Genomic DNA, 20671 nt, shown 5'->3' on the forward strand with positions numbered 1-20671 from the left:
CACAGAATAAAAACCAACTTTTACGCTTTTAGATGCTTTCTGAACAGAACTAGATGGACATTTTTCAAGGTCCTGAAAGAGCACACATCTCTCCATCCAACATCACCAAAAGACTTAGAAGAAGTATTTCAGTGAAACGAAAGCAAAGTTATTAGCTGGAAACTGCAAGAGTATATAAAACAACTAGCAGATCTGCTTGCCCTTGTTCTTGCTCTTCCCTATGACTCTGTATATGGTGACTTCTGGAGAACAGGATTATGGGGAGATGGCAGTACTGCTACTTATACATCACTTTAAACATAACATGTTAGTTTGAAATAAATGCTTGAAACATATTTTGCCATTACTGAAATAATACATTTAAATTGGCTCATGACTGAAGTAAATTTTTTTATTTTTGAGTCAGGATATGCCTACTTTTCCATCCCAAAGGGGTATTCCTTTTTCGTTGTCTTTCATCAACTTCTAATGAAGAGCATGTTACTTTCCAAGTTCTTTTCCTCATAATAAGGCATTTGCTGGAAAACAGAGAACAAGAGTAAGGGAATTTCAGACCAAGGTTTCTTTACAGACCTCTAAGGCCACAATAGGTAATGGTTATTGATGGTGGACTGTTGTATAGCATGGAAGAAATCGTTTTAGGTCATGTAATAATTCCATTTAATAGACTCTGCAGCAACTCTGAAACCTTGTACTAAGATGGAGTGTTTTTTCTGGAGAGAACTCTCACTTTTAACAGATTTCACTTCTCAATCTATCAGTTGTTCTAGCAGTCTCATTGGTAAAAACATGCAGTTTAATTTCAGGCTGAATATATATGGAGTAAAAATGACATTTATATTTCACTTCTTGACTATCTCCAGAGTATGCTGTGATAGTTATGTTCTTACCAGAGAGCCATTCTGAAAAATCATTGCTCATATTCTTTAATCAGACTCAGAAACATTTTCATACCCTGTAGAAAGAGACAGTTCCATCAAAAATATGACTCTCACAGGGTCTCTAACACTAACCTTCTTCACAGTCTTGATGTAGCAAATGGTCTCCTCAGGATTTCATAATTTCTAGTATCAGAATAAAGTGTGTCATTAAAAGCTTTAAAAGGACAGCTCATGGAACAACTTATGGGACATCATCTTCAATTGACACCCAAGGACACTGAGACTGAAATTAACAGGGAGAGTAAAGATTTCAGCTTCTTCTTCAGCCATCACCAGCTTCCTCTTCCTCACTTTTGCTGGGGTAAGCAATTGCTCATCATTTGCTCTTGGTGCCTTGAAATCCTACTTTGACATACTAAACAGCAATACCCTCTTCCTAGGCAATCAGAGAGCTGCGATTACGGAGCACGGCAGTCAAAGCACACTCTTGTAAGAATGATACTGCCACATACCTGAACCTCGAACAGTCTTTGAAAGGCGTAATGCCTTTAAGAGGGTAAAAAAGAGGATTGTATTAGGGATGGAAGAGCTGTTCAAGTATAATGAACAGAGTGATAAATACTGTGGTGATTGTGGCTTGGTTCTTTCTTTCCTTTGCAGATACAGGGACAGCTCAGAAAGTCATCATCACTCTCTAAAGGAGAAGCTCATTATTTGGTATCGTGTGGGCTCCCTGACAGGCACAGCATTTTAACACACACATTCAGAAACTGTGCAAATTGGAAGTAACAGAAATTCTTTTAAGTATGTATTTTTACTAAATATGTTTCAGAGAGGGAGACACTAGTCTTTTTTTCCACAGAACCAAACCTTTTGTTTGTCTTCATCTTACAGAAATATTTCTGCAACACAAGACATGACTAGCACCCCAGAACCACATATGGAGAAGCCAAATTTTCCGTATGGATTTTGCAGAGGTTAAGGATGAAATGCTGCCAGAGAAGCAAGGACATTTAGGCAGTACCCAAAAATAATGGTTCAGTCTGCCTAGCTCAAGTCTGAGGGGAAGTGAGCTGCAAGGCAGCACAGCTCTTAGGGAACTGCCCTGTAAAGTATCTGGTCAGGTGTCTCCAAGAGCCCAGAGACAGCCAACCTCAAAGTATCACTGTATCTTGAAAAGTAATATTGCATTTAATTGTTAATATATTTCCTCAAATCTTCCCTGCTTTATGTTTTTTCTAGGATAGAACATGCTTTGATTCCAGCAAATAATTAAAGCATGAATTTACTTCTCACCTGAGTTACACAAACGACTAATTAAGGCTCAATGTTGTTTTCATCCTCCAGTTTAGAAGAGGTTTCCTAAAGTGTAAACAATCCTACCAGTGGGTTTATTCATATAAAAAAACCTCACTAATAAGAGAAATAAGAGCCAAAATTTGCTCCTTGATAAGTAAGGATTTCTGCATAATTATCAGGCTGTAATTCAATTGGCTTAGGCTTTGCCACACACACACCTAGACGCAGGCCACAGGTCACACATCTTGGCTCTTCACCAGACAGAGCTACTCACCACAAAACTTCACTGAAAAGGAGCACTGCATTTTGGCAGTTTAAGGTGCCCCCTGCAGAGAAGAACTCAGGGAGCAAGTCAAGCCATGTAAAAAATATTCACTCTTTCAGCACTTGCCCAGGCTTTTCAAGTGGCATTGGAAAACTAACCTTACCAAGGCACTAGCATCATGAATACTCATAGAGCAACAGTTTTAGTAACTCAGCCACAGTTTTAATTAGCAGCAAACCCATTTCCACTACCTCTCCAAATTTGTCCCTGATGAAGAAATATAAACACATCTTAATTGCTACTCTCTAAACTACTTCTTCTAAATACTTTCCTCCAGAACGTAATCTCAATTAAAGAGAAATCAATGAGGCATGGATAAGCATTTTTCATTTCTTAAGAAGTTTCTGGAAGTGTTTTGTGGAGAGCTCCCTCATGAGTAAACCATCACAGACATGCTGCCAACCTGCAGCAGGCAGGTGCAGCAGCTGCAGCCTGTGCAGATGATGACCAGGGCTCCTGGAATCCATCTGACTTTATTCACACGCAGCATAACCTCCCCAAGAGGGTCAACAGTTAAAGACATTGGAAAAGAAGGGAGATTTGAAGACAGCTACAGGTGATGGTGAAGATGTGTCAAGCCGTAACTTCAAGACCTCAACAGCCTTATCCCCCAGCAGCCCCCAAGTTTTTTACACATAAACTATTGTGAGTTATAGCTCCTTACTGACAATGAGGCTGGTTGAAAAAGACCACCTTTCAGTTTAGGTTTCCTGAAGAAGAGTAAAGGATGGGAAGAGAGGGATGCTTAGGTTGAACAGGACAGCCACTGGGTATCGTGATAACTCTGTTTATCAACACCCTTCTAGCTACCAATGCAAAGCACAGCACTGTGAGGGCTACCATGAGGAAATGAACTCCAGCTCAGCCAGACCCAATACAGCACTCTTTCCAATCCATGTTTAAAGGAGCTCAAAGGCTTATACCTCACTTTTCTTTAAATCACATTAAAAGTTTGTCCATCATTCATACATTTTCCTCATGTCACTTCTTGCTGAGCTCAGCTCATTTTCCATGTGCTCCACTAATCCTCACACTGACACACTATCTCAAGGGCCTTTATCACTGATCCCCCAGGGATCAGTGTTGGGCCCAGTTCTGTTAAATATCTTTATTGATGATTTAGATGAGGGGATTGAGTCCATCATCAGCAAATTTGCAGATGACACCAAGCTGGGGGGGAGTGTTGATCAGCTGGAAGGCAGGAGGGCTCTGCACAGGGACCTGGACAGGCTGGAGAGTTGGGCTGACTCCAACAGGATGAGGTTCAACAAGGCCAAGTGCTGGGTCCTGCACTTTGGCCACAACAACCCCCTGCAGCACTACAGGCTGGGCACAGAGTGGCTGGAGAGCAGCCAGGCAGAAAGGGACCTGGGAGTTTGGATTCACAGGAAGCTGAACATGAGCCAGCAGTGTGCCCAGGTGGCCAAGAAGGCCAATGGCATCCTGGCCTGGATCAGGAACAGTGTGGCCAACAGGACCAGGGAAGTGATTCTTCCCCTGTACTCAGCGCTGGTGAGGCCACACCTTGAGAACTGTGTCCAGTTCTGGGCCCCTCAGTTCAGGAAGGACATTGAGGTGCTGGAGCAGGTCCAGAGGAGGGCAACGAGGCTGGGGAAGAGACTCAAGCACAAGTCCTGTGAGGAGAGGCTGAGGGCGGCCTGTTCAGTCTGGAGAAGAGGAGGCTCAGGGGAGACCTCATCACTCTCTCCAACTCCCTGAAAGGAGGTTGTAGCCAGGTGGGGGTTGGTCTCTTTTCCCAGGCAACTATCAGCAAGACAAGAGGGCATGGTCTCAAGTTGTGCTAGGGGAGGTTTGGGTTAGATATTAGAAAGAATTGCTTTACAGAGAGGGTGATCAGACATTGGAATGGGCTGCCCAGGGAAGTAGTGGATTCTCCATCCCTGGAGATTTTTAAAAAGAGACTGGATGTGGCACTTAGTGCCATGGTCTAGTAACCACAGCGGTAGTGGATCAAGGGTTGGACTTTATGATCTCGGAGGTCCCTTCCAACCTAGCTGACTCTTATGATTCTATGATTTCCAGCTTTCATTTCCATCTGTATTTCCAATAACCATGAATATCATATGTCATTTACAGCCACACCAGACTACCATCTCTATGTTAAACATGATGTTTCTGAGTATGTGGCTAACCCATGCAGTGGTGATTTCCTCCCATGTCTCTCACCTGTGAAAATTCCAGCCACTGCCACCCTCCAAGTCTCTTCCTGAACTTAACATGTTTTAAATCACCCTTCTGGAAAAATAATTGCCTTTCAGTTTATTTTTATCAAAATGAAGTTAATTTCTCTGTGATGCAATACAGACTTACTGTTCTTCTCATGTGCTTCTTTCAATTGGTATTGCTCACATATTGCACTAATGAGCTTGTTCTCATCTAGGTTATTAATGAAAAAATATTTAAAGAAACAGGACCCAAGCACTGCAGCAATGAAAAGCACCCTGTCCACAACCAAATTTTTCCTGTTCAGTGCTGTCTTCACCTGCAAGTTCAGATTGATTGAATGTAAACACTGCTACCAAGATTTATTGTGGTCTTTTAACAAGTATCATACACAATGGGAATAACAGTAAAGAAGTTTTAATCTGTTGTTTTGCCAAAGTCATTAATCAGCCCCATCCTCCACCGCCAAAGAAATTCCTTGAAGCTTATTTTTCTACAGTCATCATGAATTCACTGTCAAGAAGAGCAGCAAGAAGGGTGTAACAGCAGGCACAGGCGTACTGGCAAACATGATTTTAGGGCTTCAGCAATTACATATCCTGATTTAAATTTGGCAGCTATAAAAAAAAAAATCTGTCAACAGTTTTCACTTTAAATATCCTAGCTAGGCACTCAGGAAGTATTTCAATACTGCAAAATTGCTTGATCTCAGCACCAAATTGTCAGAATACAGCCCAACTCGACTGTGAGCTTGCAGAAACCTTTTTCCTGTATGGTTTATCACTCCCTTTACTTAAACTTCACAGCAAATTCTGTCACTACAACATTTTTTAAAGGAAGGCCTGGGCTGCAATGGTATACAGACAGTTCTCTCCTAACAGGGGTTCTGAGAACAAAATTTACTAGATAGGAGTATCGCAGCCATACGTATCTTTGGAACATACGTGAGAACAGCAGAAGTAAAGCAGTCTTTTCAGAGCCCACAAATAGACTTAGCAGCTGGTGAAATGCCTGGGTATATCCCGTTATTTAGCAGTAAAATGTGGGGTTTGTTACTGTAAACTTCAGTTATTTTCCCCAACAGCAACATAATTAATGTGTCCCCTGTGCCCCCTCTTTCTGAGCACACATTTTCCTTCACTTTTGATGAAGTTGTGGAAGCAAAATCAGCCAGCAAAGACTCCTGGGCTATGCTCTAGATGCTTTCTGAAGCAACGGTTTGCAAAGAGATGGAACTAAATCTAGCAGTGCTCAGCCCCTAATGTCCAGACAGGGATTTTGGGTGGTAACCTAAATGGCTTGTTCACATCCCTCCAGCCTTCAGTGTATTTATTCCCCTTTCAACATTATTATCTCTTGTGGGATTTTGGGTGCATGGATGAAAATGCTGATGCCTTCATACTTTCAGGCAATGCTCACACCTCAGACCTCTCCGCACCAGAAGACATTAAATACTACAGAAATACACAACTTGCTCAACAATCTTCACATGAAGAAACAATCTCACATTCTGGTTCTTTGCACGGGCACAGGACACAGATAAAACCGGCTGTGGTTCACAAACTGAAAGGGGAAGAAGTGCAGCTGGATGGCACCAGAGAACACCTAGCATAATGTCGAGGTGGTGTTTGCATGTAACTCCAATGGACAGCATGTGCAACACCTAATGCAGCTCGGAACGTGTTGCTAGCTAGCCTGCCCTTCCCCTGCAGAGCTTGCAAACCTCCCATTTAGCTGGAGCTGCTTAACACTGTATTTGCTTTTCAAATGAGGCCAGAAACCTCATCTTCTCCAGTTTACCCTCTAATGTATAGAGATCTGCCAAACCACTTACAGTCTGGTCTCACCTCTGACTGGTCCTGCTTTTCAGAGAGCACCTCAGAGATGGGCACTGTGATGCAGTGCTCCCTGTGCCATCACATTTGATGACTAATGAACATGTGTTGCTTTCCTGTGAGAAATGTTTCCTTTCCTTGTTGGTATGACATAGTGCAAACCACACAAGTCTCACATACAAAACATAAAAATCTAATGTGTCAGCTGCCATGAGCAGCTTTGGATACCTTCTTTGTTCGCTATGCTTAGGAAAAATTAAGATCTACAAAACTCAAGTTCATTTTCTATTCCTGCCTCACATGCCCTATTTGAATCAAGTAATTTAGTTTTCTGGTCAATAAAACACGGAACTTTTCTGTCATAATACAGAAAATGAATCCTTTACAATTTGCATTTAGTGTGGAGGTTATGCAGATGGTTAAACGATGCACACACTTTCCATGCTCTGACCATTTCTTCTAGAGCAGCTTTACGTATACGTCTTTGGCTCTAAGTCCACTTCTCAGAACCTAACATCTCCCTCTGGAAGCATCAGGAAAAGCCAGAAGTCAGAGGCCCTGTACTAGACCAGCCACATCACCAATTGTTAGTGTCTTCACATGATGACACTGTGAGAGCTGTTCTGCTGCACACTTTGGATGGCCTAATGTAAAAGTCACCCAGTCTGGTCAGTTGCACTGTGATGTCTCAAGGATCTCAAGCTCTACTGCTCTTCTCAGTGTCCAGTCCAGGCATCAAAAACTCCATAAATCCTTATCTTCCATTCAATACAGAAATCCATGCAGTGTTTCTCTTCCATTCTCCCCAGCATTGTTTAAACTACCTGTTTTCCAACTATCACACATTTAGCAGTACAATAAGAAAATCCATCCAAGATCAGAGATTAAGCAAGAGGATTTGTCTTATTGAAAGAAGCTGTTCACAAGAGATATGATGAGCCTAGGTGTTCCAAGGTTTCAAAAAACTGAGCAATACTGCTCTTATGGAACAACCATATGCAGCGTCAAATACACCACAAACATTTTAAAGCCTTTTCTTGATGAGTATCTTCTGTTTCAATGTCTGTCTCAATTCCATAGTAATTCCAGAAAAAGATCACTACATCTGACCTGGGAGACAAACCCCAGAAATTTCAACCTTTACTTGTCCCAAGAGTTCTCCAGACTTCAATTATATTAACATCTTAAAAGATAGTTTAATAAGAATTTGAAAATAAGCCAGCTTGTTTTTGAAATACATAGGTCTAAACATTAAAAGATGTTATTATAAATAAATATTAATTCATCATATTTTCCACAGTAAAAAGGAGCAAGTCTGTGTAAGGCCCACTAGCTCAAATATCATTATAATATAGATCAAACCCAAAATATTACTTGGTGGTATTTTAGTAGGGCACTGTCTCAAAATATTCAATTAGACTATATGCTATTTCTTCCTCTTCTCTACGTAATGCCCTGATCTAGCACTATTAGTCATCACAGTGTTGATGATGTCAACAGGCATCATCTGTCAGTTGACTGTGAAATGCCATAGGTAAAATCCCAAAATCTGATTTTCACTTTCTGTTCTACAATTTATATTTAGGTCATAAGGAAAGACAATAGAACTTTTTGATAGAATGGAATTGTAAAGTTTGTGATTTTTTCACTTTGAAGATAGGTTATTTTTTCTTTCATGTAGCTATGTAACAATGGTTCACTTAAAGATTTCAAGCAACATAAGCTGGTACTCTTCTTTCTGACAAATGTGTTGCATTGTGTATTTTAGAGGGCCATATTTAAGCTCATCATCTAATCAGCATTGCTTTCTTCAGCTGCACAGAGCAATTTATCAAGTGCTAACCGAGGCAGACTTAGTTAGTCTGCATAGTGCCCAAAGTAAAAAAAAATTAGTGTAACTGCTCAGATTTAGTGACACTTCACACAGATCTGCATTTACACATAGTGTAAGGCAGTAGAAAACCAGAGTCAGTCAGACTAATGTCAAAATTTCTCCTGTCAGTGAGTGAATCCTGTTATCCAATAAACTGCTGAAAACCAAACAAAAGAAAGAACCCACCCAAGCCATGAACCGCGTTGAACTTACACAAAAAGTTCACTTTAAATATAATATTTCCCTTCTTTCTTCCTGAATCTTTCCTGGTTTGCCTGTAAGCTGGTGCACATTTTTAGAGTACATTACTTTGTCTTAGATAATAACTTGTAAACACTGTTTTAATCTAGTAGAAAATAACTTGTAAACACTGTTTTAATCTAGTAGAAACAGGACTGTTAGCCTATTCCCACCTACTTTCAAATGTGATTTCCACGTAGAATACTACTTCTCCCCGCTGCGGCCTGGGTTGGATTCCCGGTCAGGGAACTCCTCCGAGCAGACGGAGCTCGTCAGCCCTGTAAGGCCATCCATCTAAGAGAAGGTCACTCTAAACAAACCTACGTCCTGAGAACCTCGCTGCCACTGTCCAAGCTTGCTCGGCCCCGGCAGATGAACCTCAGGATTAAAGGGTGGGCTCAGTTCAGCGCACACTGTGTCTCACCTAAAAAATCCACTGCGCAGGCTCGAAGGGTAAAGACCTTTCCCAAATCTTCGTTCACGAAGACTGGCCATGATGATGATGACTACTTCTCCATATCGGTACTGGCTTTACATATTCTATAAGTATTTCTGGCCTGTATCCCACACTTAAGACACAGTTCAAGTAACCCCTGATGGAAATTGTGACGTAAAAAGGCATTGCATTTTGCTTTTTAGATTCTGTGGTCCAGGAACAGCATGCTCTTAGACAATGGCAATTTCAAAATGAAAAGGCATTATCTCCCACTTGAGTTGGAGAAGCTGCTTTCAAGGAATTAAGTTTGTTTATCAGCACTTATGAATACCTCTTGAAATATGAAAACAATTATTAAAACCTTAAAATGACAACACCATCATCTTCCTTCTCCCTGATAAAATTCAAGCTAATTCACAGCCTAGGATAGGTGGTTTAAAGATTAAGAAATCTTATCTCTCTTAGGACATGGGAAAACAATGCCAAAGAAAGATAAAATCCAGTTCTGAAAATTACACCGGTGGCTTAGTGACTTACTTGAGAAACAGGCTGAGCTTAAAGAAGCCACCACAAATGTTAGTATCCCTAGGGTAGGGAGCACAATGCATGTGATTCAGAAAGATATGTTTCCTCTAGTGCAGACAAATGTAGATATATATGGATTGTAAATAGCCAGAATTTACTGAGCATTGGGAAAACGAAGAGGATGTCCAAACATACCCCTACACCTCTGCAGTGGTGGTGTTCAGGTTGCATCTGCTGCCCCCAGCGTAGGTTCTGTTGCTCTAAGCAGTATCTAGTCAGTGTCAAAACCCCAAGCAGCTCCAAAAGCAGGGACACAAATTTGTCCCAGTCATGTCCCTCTTGTCCCAGTCATGTTCTCCCATCATGTCTATGTCACAACCCCTCTTGTGCCCTCTCCCCTCAGCAGTACAAGCTCTGTATTCTCCAGCAGCCATGGGGAACTGGCAAAGTCCCTACTCCAGCCTCCTTTACACACTAAGGGGCATAGTCTGTAAGATCTTAAAAGCTCTCCCTTGAAGCCTGCTGGCAAAACAGGCCATCAGGTTATACAACATAACTTGGATGCAACTTTTTGGGTCAGAAAGTCCACAGGACGGAAGAGTAAAGGGATACATGTAAGGGGAGTATCCCTGTATTCTCACCTTGTCCTTAAGCCTCTTCTGTACACAAATCAGAGATGAACTAGAGCCAGGGCACTGAACTAACTGCACCTTTGATCTCCTTCAGCCCAGCACTTCTCACCCTGGCTACAGATTTCCACTTTTGCGACAACCAAACAGTGTAAGCCTGGCTCAGTTTAATGCTCCCCATGTTTACTTGTCCAAACACGAATAGGGCTCTCCTGCAAAACTGAAGGCGCTTTCCAACAGCAGAGGTTGGTTTTGTAAAGGATGCAGCCGCACAGAAAACTGTAAGAACTCTGTGGTGGACAGAGTACATTAACATGGAGCTAGGAACTGAAATCCTAAAATGGACCAGACCAACTACACCTTCCAGTGAGCCCTGCAGAGCAGAAGGATATGACAAGGCCAAATACATAATGGCCCAAAAGCCAATCATTTCTCTGCAGTAACACCTCTGCATCATCCCAAGCTCTAAAGGAAGGCAATGCTGTTTTTACTGGTTCACACTCATAATGTTTCAAGTCAGAAGAGTCTGAAGCATTTTCAGCCAGTGCATTAAAACTGATCTTAGAAATCCCAGTTTTCTCCATACTCCACACTGTGATTTCTAACGGGATTCCCGCCTCTTGCACACTAGAAGCAACAGCATTCATTTGTACATACGCTGTTCTTGTCCTTCACAGTATCCCTTGGCTTGTTTCCCCTATAATACAGCTACATCCAAAAATTACTGAAGCTGGTTTGTTTTCTCCTTATGTATTGTCAACTTATAAAATGTTCCCCAAAACACTCAGTAGGCCCCTGCACTAAATAACACTTGTCTAACGGCACAAGTCCAGCTCCCTCTCACAGGAAGAGCCTGTGCTACCAGATAAGCCTTGAAGCATGTCTAGACATGTACTCCCCATTCCCATGCTGGACAGCAGTTTTTTGAGGCTCTCTCTCCTACTTGAAAGCATAACAGTTGTTAACTTCACACCAGAAGCAGAGTAAGCCAGAACTCCAACTGAGCAATGCTTTGCAGATTACAGTTCATCAAAACTGAGGTACTTCTGAGCCACTGGAGAAGCTGCACTTCAATCCTGGAAATGGTGAGACAACTAAACTAGTCAGGGGAGAAGTTGAAGCACTGAAAAAAAACAACAAACCAACACACAAACATGGCCCAAAACAAACAATTCCAGGCTTGAGTTCACATACTTAGATGATCTAAGTAGTCCTGAATTCAAACGTGCAGTTTGTTGACCAAAAAAATACGCCACTGACCTCAGTGGTGTATTCTCACATGCAGTAAGCACAGTTAATTCCAGCTGCACCTGCTGAGAAGAGGTTCTGGGGATCCAGTGAAGCAACACCCTAAAAGTGCTTTTTTATTGCAGTGAGGATGCAGAAGAATGCAGATAAACATAGCACCTGCTATTCAATGTCCAAGTTAGATATTTGTCTCTAGAGAACTTCCAACAAACACCCTCCTCCCACTTTTTGTGGCAGAGGGTAACTGGGGAATTTCTGTTCAAAACCAGCTTCATCCAACCTCTGCTAACCTCAGTGTACTAACTAATTATCCACTTCTACTGCGGTGCCATGCAGAATGCCAACACAGTCCTCACTGCTTCCCAGCAATGGAAAAAGCAACTGCCAGGTGTCTTCCGCAGTAGCTTCAAAGTGACCTCCTGATCTGCCCATCATAGACATATGAGCCACTTCTGAGGTGTAGACACTTCAAGTCTGAGGGAATCAATCCAAAATTCTCACATTTTTGGATCACATGATAGGAACATGCATTTTCACACATGAGATACAAGGGACACCACCTACCCAGCTTGCATGACTTATGAGGTAGTATTTGTGAACATGATCTATACAATTAGAACAGTCTTGTAAAATTTGACAGCTTCACCAGAAAGAAAGACTAATACCAAAACAGGAAATGTGTTGGGATTCCTGTAGTAGCGACTAGAATCAGTACATGCTCAAACTTCTCTGCTGACAAACCAACTTTTGGGTAGCATTCACACGGCTGGAAAGCAGCACTCCACCAAAAGTTGTTGTGAGCTTTGCAGTGTAAAACAAATGCTCTTTCTCCCAAAGCACAGCCTAGGGATCACTGAAATGTTCCACAATCCATGGAGCAGACTTCCTAACCCAGCTCCCCTCCTGAGAGAAAGGCCAGCCTCACATCAGCGGTCTTGAGATTACCCAGCCCAGTCTACAAAGAAGAAAACATGGCAGAGACTTCTAACAGCCTTCATAAGACCATTCAGCAGTGTCAGTTAATGAAAATGCATCAAACTTTTCCATTTCTCTTCTACCCTTCAATGGCAGGCATCTGAATGAAACATCAGAAGACAATTCCAGTCACACGCTGGTTCAGAAGATGTACAAACACACCATTTGGTTTTGGTGTGAATACCCAGACTAGTTTGAAGCATGTATTTTTGAAGCATGTATTTTGATGGTTAAAGTTCTAATAACAGGATCTAGGAAAAACAACAAGCTAATAAACTTTGAGGCTCTAAGACATCAGTTTGATTGCATAACTCACATTTTCTACCTTTTTCTACTCTTAGTTAAATCCCAGTTTATCAACCTTTCGTAATTATAAAACAAAGTTGTGTGGCTGTCAAAGTATAAACACATGCCAAAGGTTTTACAGGTTTAAAAAAAAAAGTCTTCTATTAAAATACAAATACGTTGTGGATGACAGCATGACAAGAAGGTAAAGCATAAAGTATAATCTTCAACTCACTGGGTTTTGTTTTGTTATAAAAAAAAAGGCTATAGAATTTACTTAAAGCCTACATTAGTTCAGTGCCCTTTATCCCGGCTTTTTAAAATTACAAGCAAAATTTATAATCCAGTAAACTTCATAGATAGGTTTTCCCCTTCATAGCAGCAGCACATGTCATATATCTCCAATCATCTGAAACATCCGAAGTGACATGCACAGAGGGGAGCAAATCCTGCAACCACAACAAAGCAAATCCATTTTTTCTTCCCATCCTTTCTCTTTTTCTAGCTATTCTGCAATAGTTTATTTCACAGTTGAAACACTTAAGTATTTAAGCATGAGATATGTGAGCTAACCAGATTAAAGAGATTAAATGAAGCAAAGATTAACTTTATTTAATGTGAAGAGAGATGGTTTAAAAGCTGGTTAAAAAAAGCATCTGAAAACAGCTTTAGCAATTTGTTTAAAAATTAGACCACGGTGAAAACGGTTAGATGGTTTTAAAATAGAAATCTATACTTTCTAACAAGAAATAATATATTTTAGCCTTTCTGTAGTTACTGGCTGATACTATACAGCTGTTCAAAACAATGGAAAAATCAAACCAAGGTTTGCTACAGTAGGTCAAATAAAACATTCAGCTTTGTAAAAGTTTAGATTAAAACCCAAACCACCAGATTTTGAACCACCTTTCTTTCAAATTATATAGTTTGCAGTGTCCCATAGGCTATACTGTAGGGATTGCACAAGGAGGTCTGTTCACAAAAGCACCCATAATTTGTACCTACTTTGAAGAAAAGACAAGATGAGCATGAAGGCTATTCCCCCTGGAACTGGCTGCTCTTTGAAGAGCAGAACTGTTAAACACCTATCTGTCTACTATATTTGAATACTATTTGTAAGTTATACATAATTAATTTCTAAATAAGTTGCTAAAATTTTAATTATTATCTCTATGCAGAGCAGTAGAAGAGATTGCATAGCCCTCCTAGAGGTCTTAAAGTTACAATCTTCATAACTTTGTCTACTTTGTACCTGCATTTTTAACTACTTGCACTGTTGAGTGTGTCTGAGGATCTTCAAATCCAAGTATATTTTGTATGAAAGACACAGTTCAAGCTGCACTACAGTAAGAACTGCAGAAAGTTACCAAACATAAAACACATACCACCAAACACGAAGTTAAAAACTGTCAGAAGGTAAGGGCAGTCTGGATTTACAGAACAGCCAAGAAATTTTCAGACAAGAGATAAAACAGCAGTTCAGTGAATTGAAAAGACAGAAATAATTCCAGATGGCAACAAAGCTGTTCCCTCTGTTGCACCTGCCATGGTGGCAGGATGCAAGGCAGGTCACAGGAGGCCGTTCTGCTGGAACTGAGCCGCAGGAGACAGAGTGGACAGGGACTGCTGGATTAATAAACAGCTCCTGTGGGGAAACCAAGCAAAGGCAGCTTCGAATTACCTCTGGTCGCAGATGGGCAAGAAAGCGAAGGGCTTGAACTGTTTGATTTTGTGGCAGTGTGAGGAACCAAACAGCTTCATTCTGTGTGTGCTAGAAACATGTTGCAGCAGGAGAAATTAACAGCGAATGCTGCAGGAAACTGTATCACACAGAAATATTTCTGAAAGGGTTGGAAATGACACACTGGTGTGTGCAGGGCCAGTGAGAGGCCATTTTGGGAGAAAAGTGATTGATATAAAAAGAAGAACATGAACAAGGAGGAAAAGAGAGATCCTAAAAGAAGTTACAGATATAAGGATCTTTGCTCATTTTCTGATCAGAAAATAAAGCATAAAGTACTTATTTCTGATAGAAGAACAACAAAAAACTAGTGCAGCGCGCACTGGAAAAAGAAACAGCTCTTCCAGATACTTATAAGTATGTCAAAAGCTTAGGGGTGATTTGCACGATGGGCTTATTTATAAATTTACCTGCATCATCAGTCCACAGTTCTAGACAGAGCTCATTTTGTACAGAATCAGACCCTGGCATACAAAGCAGAGGTACTCTGTTGATCGCAGTGGACACACAAGGGTGAAACAGGTCCCAAGTGCTTCTCAAAGACAATCACTCTTCACTTTTAATCCAAATCCAAATCATCGGATGCTCAAGCTCAAAATTAAATAGTTTCCTAATAACATTTAAACAGTGAAAATGTTGTGTGCCTACGTAACCAACAAAGAAGAACTTCTAGCCTTTTTATAGATGAAAGAACTTCCCCACGGGGCTGAGAAGTGTCTGTCCAAGAACCAAAGTAATCACTTGAAAATTTGCAAGCTATTACAAGTATTCAAAACAGAGCTGTTATGTTACCACAGCAGTGCTGTTATTCACAAAAATGGCTAAAATATTCCAGCTACACTAACACATATGCTTTTCCCAAGCCTCCCCATACCATCTTCCATCTTCTAATACACCTTTGACACTGACATACATGCTTTCTTTTCGTAAAATAACTCCCTATGAGGTCTTGTTTTCTTTTCAAAGCATGACAGTGGAAAATACAAAATTCAAGTCACAGAGCTTCCTTCTAAAGATGGCTAATGGTAAAAAATTCCACCTGGTAACAGTTTCTTATTTAAGAGGAGCCAAGTTAGCTCTGCTGTGGCTAGCAGTTGCTTTCCAGCTGATGTGCAGAGAACTTTATATGTCAAAATACAAATAAACAAAAAAAAATTTAATCTGAAAACAAGAGATGCCAATCAGATCCTGTGCATTCCTTTTAAGGAACTACATTAGCACATTGGCACATATAGCAGCCAAGCTGGTGTCACTGTGAAAATAAATGGCACTGAGAATTGTGTTGCTTATAGTGCATCCTTGAGCAATAAGAGAACATGCTGAGGTCAGAAGTTTCATCTGCTCAAAGAAAGCAGGGACTTCTCCTAGGAAACAAAAGCCTGAAGAACAACTGTCGAAGTTATGCACTCAAGGGATATTCTGGGTGTTAAATTAATTCAGAAGACTTTACCTACACTTTATGAAGGACAGACATGTCTCTAGCACAGACTGCTCATACGACACATCTTAGGCTAGCACTAATTTTGGTGGAGGGACTAGTTACCTGAGGAGGTAAATACTCTTTTCCATGGTAAATTATTATTATGGACTTCTTAGAGGCTTGGAATATTAGCACTGGTGAAAAAGGCAACATGTATCACACAGATTATTTGTACAAAACCTCAGACTGATATAAAATTAGATACATATTTACAGACTGTCAATAAGAAAGTTTATCGATCAGTAAGTGGATCAGTTCATGAGGAAATGCTGCCTACTCACGTCTATTTACTGCACTGCACATAACTCATATGCTCAATCCAGATAAGAAGAGCATATTGACAAAGCAGAGCAAAAAGGCTCTCCATACCTCACCTTTCAGCCTCAATCTGGGCGCACAAAGATTTAAGTTCTATAAGTGTGCCTTACCTACAAAACCCTGTTTCTTATCCTGATCAAAGAGGCACAGGCACTGAAAAAGCTACAGTCTGCCAACTACTGAATGACATCCTCTCCCCAAACACCAAAATCCTCCATCTTTTTCTTATCCAAAGTGTTGCAAGTTTATCCAGGTAGATTCTTTACCACAAGAGGCAATTTACAAACACTAGAAGACATACCTCTTGGCCTAAAGTCCCAGGAATATACCCTTTCAATATTCTAATTGTCATAGCAATAGAAGATTAAGCATGTGTGGCATTTTCTGGAAACTAAGGGACTATTTTATTTCCAAATAATGTATACTATTATTTCCTATTAGTAGTATCACTTGAGGAAAATCTGCCACTTGCAGTGTAGGAGAACACAGGCAGCACAATGAAAGCAGAAAACCTCATGCTATAATGCATCATCCTCATACTTGGAAGAAACTCAAATAGAAAAGTTTCTGATGGACAAGGCTGGCACATATTATATTATAGACCTCGGCCTCATCTACAGGGATCTTGGAGTTAGGAAAACAAAAGTACCTGGCTTGAACTCTGAAGAAAGAAATTAGTAAAAGAACTCACTGAAATAATACCAGAATCCAGCACTGACTATGAAAGCATAATTGGTGCTAAATAATATAAATTTGTGCCTGCATAAGCCTGACAACTGACCAATAAAAAAGTGTGATCAATGTTTTTAAACATACTATGACCGGAACATTCCTTCAAAATATTGTTTACATACAGTTATGACAGAATACTGTGGGTTTTGTGCCTCTCTTTACAACAGTTAAAATAATACAAGCATGTCTGTGCAAAGACAACACAGTATATCATCTCAGTTCCAAGGGCTCCTACTAAACAATGAAAAATGTAATGGCGATTTCTAATAAAACAACGTTTCTCCCTTGATACAGTGGAACACCTTCTGTACTGGAAAATTCATTCCAACATTTTCAAGCTAATTGTTTTCTTCAACATTTGCACTGGACCGACTTTTGGACTCTGGCTCCATAACTGAATTTCCTCCAGCTGAATTAAGGTCAAGAACAGTATTCATACTGTGCAAGGGAAGTTTAAATCCTTCTGGGAAAAAAAAAAAAAAAAAGGCAATGTAAATAAAATGCTATTCACATGATATGGCAGTACTTGTATGAATACCTTAGTACTTATACATTATTTTCCAAAACAGTTAAAAATTCATGAGTTAAAACTATGACAATTTGACATATGAGAGTTTGCATTTTACACATTCCTTGCATTAGCTACTTGGACACTAGTTATATGTTAATAGTTATTATGCACACATATCATTAATGTTCAGTTGTGGACACGTGGGAGAAAACTTTCAAATATTAGGAATGTCTGAAAGGTTATTTCTTCTTAAAGGATGAAATCAATCCCATGTTAGCCTTTGTACTTAATATTGTACATTTCCACACTGTATATTAAATATAATAGTAAATCTAAATGTTAGAAGATAATATTTAAACTGCATTGATACCTATAGTCTGTGTGCCAGGCCCCCCAGTTGACAAATTCATAAGAAACATATTGCCACCCTCCCCATACGACTCTATTTGCCAAAGCTGGCATTTAAAAACGGAGACAGGCGTATAAGAGGTTTGTGTCAATTTACACTAACAGAAGGACAAATTTCAAAGGTCTTAACACTATGCCACTCAAGTCATATAAGTTTTGCTGCTAATTTCACAAAAAGCAACCCTGTATTCATGGCTGTTACGTGAACAAAATCCTTCTCCCAATGTAAGTCTCTGCACTTAACAGCCTACAGAACTTGCCCACTGCTTAATGCTGTATTGGGATTAACTGGTCGCTGCAGGTTTGTTTTGTTTTGTTTGTTTGTTTTAATTTAAACATGTTAACAAGGTATTATTGTATTATTATTGCCAAGCTCTGAGAAACTTCCACTCTCAAAAACTGCGGACAGTTTTCATAATGAGGCTGTGAGAATGTAACAGAGAGATCTTGGTGAGATAGATGCACCAATAACCATGCCCCATAATGCTTCCTTCGGTCAAGGAAGCCACTCAATGGTGATGCACATCAAAGGCAATTTTTTGTATCTAGAAGCAAGGAAGTTTGATCACGATGCCCTCAAACCAGGAAATGTCTCCAAAATATTTAACCTGAGAAGCCACCATGAATCAGAAACAGACACATTTCTTATCATAGCCAGTATTCACTAAGAGCATTCTGCAGTTTGTGGGTTAATGAAAAGTTATTAACCAAAAGATTTTTACAGCTCCAACATAGGTTGATGTATCAGTTGAGGACGCTGGATTCCCATGCCTAAAAGGGACATAATTTTATACAGGATATATTCGGTCAACAGCAAAAAAACAATGTAGCAAGTAAAGTGCTAGACACAGCTTGTCCAAACTATAAGAAACTACGACATATACTTTTAGAAGGGCACACCTGTGTTTAAATGAAACTACAGAAAACATCTTCTAGCAAATAGTAGCTGCAAATACATTGTCTTAATGTCTTTAACATCATAAAAATTCCTGTAACATGACCGTCTAATACACAAAAACTTGCAAGAAGTGAACATTTCTCATGAGAAGCTTAAAAGGTATTAAAGCTTCTGCATCTCTCTAACGTCATTCCCGTTAGACACCTCAGAGAGGACGAGCTGCTGGTAAAGAGGTCTAGTAAAACGAGGTGCTCCCTCAAACCAGAGATCACCTGAATCAATTACTGGCTTGCATTCTAAGATGCATTTTGCCTAACTCTACAGCTATAGTTAACAAAAAAAAAAAAAAGAAAAAAAAAAAAAGCTGAGAGAGCAGGAAAGAAAGAGTTCATAGCCTGAGCACCACCACCTGCTATTTCTCATCTTATTTGAGTTTGTGTTGAGATCGAACGTTTCCTGACGGCGACAAGGCACGAAGCCGCGCAGTGCCGCAGCCTGCCTCCCCTCTCGGCAGCCGCAGCCCTGCGCCCGGCCGCGCTCCGACCCACCGAGAAGCATAAGTTTACGAGGAAACGGGAGGTATGTGGCATTTCGGAGCTACGCGAGGTCTGCTAATCGGGCTGTTACGCCGGTCTGGCGGTGCAGGAACAGGCTCCCTTCCCACTCTGGCTCCAGGTACAGCTCCCGCCGCCTCCCAGCCGGGCACAGCGCGGCGCCGCCGGAGCTGCGTCCCGCGGGAGCCTCTCCCCGCACCTGCCCCGCACGGCAAGGGACAGCCACGGAGCACCGCGGCAAGGGACAGCCACGGAGCACCGCGGCAAGGGACAGCCACGGAGCCCCACGGCAGCACGGCAGGGGCGCGCCGCCTGCCCAGCGGTGTGCGCGGAGCACTGAACCGCGCCGAGCGCGTCGCTCTCCCGGCCGTGGGAAGGGCAGCCAGGAGCACCTACCGGGAATGGCCAGGTTGGTGAGCGGGGTGCTGTGGAGGCTGCCGGGCAGCGCTGCCATCCAGTCGGCGAAGAGCAGCTCGTTCTTCCCTTGCGATGAAGCCATGCTGCTGCTGCTGCTGCTGCTGCTGCCGCCGCCGCTCGTTCCAACTCGCGCGGCTCCGGTCCCGGCCCCAGCCCCCCGAGCCCGGGCCCCGCCCGCCCGGCGCCGCCTCCCCCCGCCCCGCCGAGCCCCCGCCGCCTCCCCGCGCCGCGGCCGCAGCGCCCTGCGGGCGAACCCGCCCCCGGTGCCACGGAGGGAGCGGTGTCACGGCCCAGCCCCGGCCGGTCCGCACCGGGCATCCGCCGGCCCGCAGCGCTCCGGCCCCGTCGCGCCCGCCCCGGGTCGGGCGGCGGCAGCAGAGTCCGACCGGGCGTCGGGGCCCGGGATGGCGTTCGGGGCCCCGGCGGTGCCGCCCTGCGTGGCCCTGGAACTCTGCGGCATATCCCTGACCTCGGCCGTGGGTCGGCTGAGTGCCCCGTGGGGGGACCCGGCACCCCGCACAGCCTCGGCTGCCTGTGCTGCGAACGTCTGCTTTTGCAGCAGGTTACTCACATGAAAAAAAAACAACAGTACACCTTAGTTGAACACTCCCGGGAGATCTAATTTTTTTGGCAATAATATTTTATTTTCCTTTTGAGGATGATCCAAAGTACTATCTTCTATTCTCATTTCTAACCTGTCTTTGGAGAAGCGTTTTAATGTTGGCATAACAAAGCAGATCTGGCTGCCTCCAGATCCATGAATGAATGAACCTGGCAAAGCTCTGTGAGCCATTTTGAACTGTTACAAGAAGCCTGGTCTTTTTGATTTCAATGTGTCTGAAAACTTCCGTTTTTCATCAGAGGTGTTGACACGTGT

At 42.0% G+C, this 20671-nt stretch overlaps 1 protein-coding gene across 2 annotated transcripts in view; it reads right to left on the reverse strand.

Annotated features, from left to right (window-relative positions):
* Window positions 1–20172, reverse strand: part of PLCXD3 (phosphatidylinositol specific phospholipase C X domain containing 3) — an 82054-nt gene extending 61882 nt beyond the window's left edge. For both annotated transcript variants that reach the window (XM_051768237.1, XM_051768240.1), the window contains exon 1: window positions 19774–20172. In XM_051768237.1, coding sequence (XP_051624197.1) covers window positions 19774–19876 — 103 coding nt within the window. In that variant the 5' untranslated portion in view covers window positions 19877–20172. The remainder of the gene's footprint in view (window positions 1–19773) is intronic.
* Between the last annotated feature and the right edge of the window lie 499 nt (window positions 20173–20671).

The sequence above is a fragment of the Manacus candei genome, unplaced genomic scaffold (assembly GCF_025592945.1).
Source record: "Manacus candei isolate 608988 ecotype Guabito, Panama unplaced genomic scaffold, ASM2559294v1 h1tg000093l, whole genome shotgun sequence".
Taxonomy (NCBI): Eukaryota; Metazoa; Chordata; class Aves; order Passeriformes; family Pipridae; genus Manacus; species Manacus candei.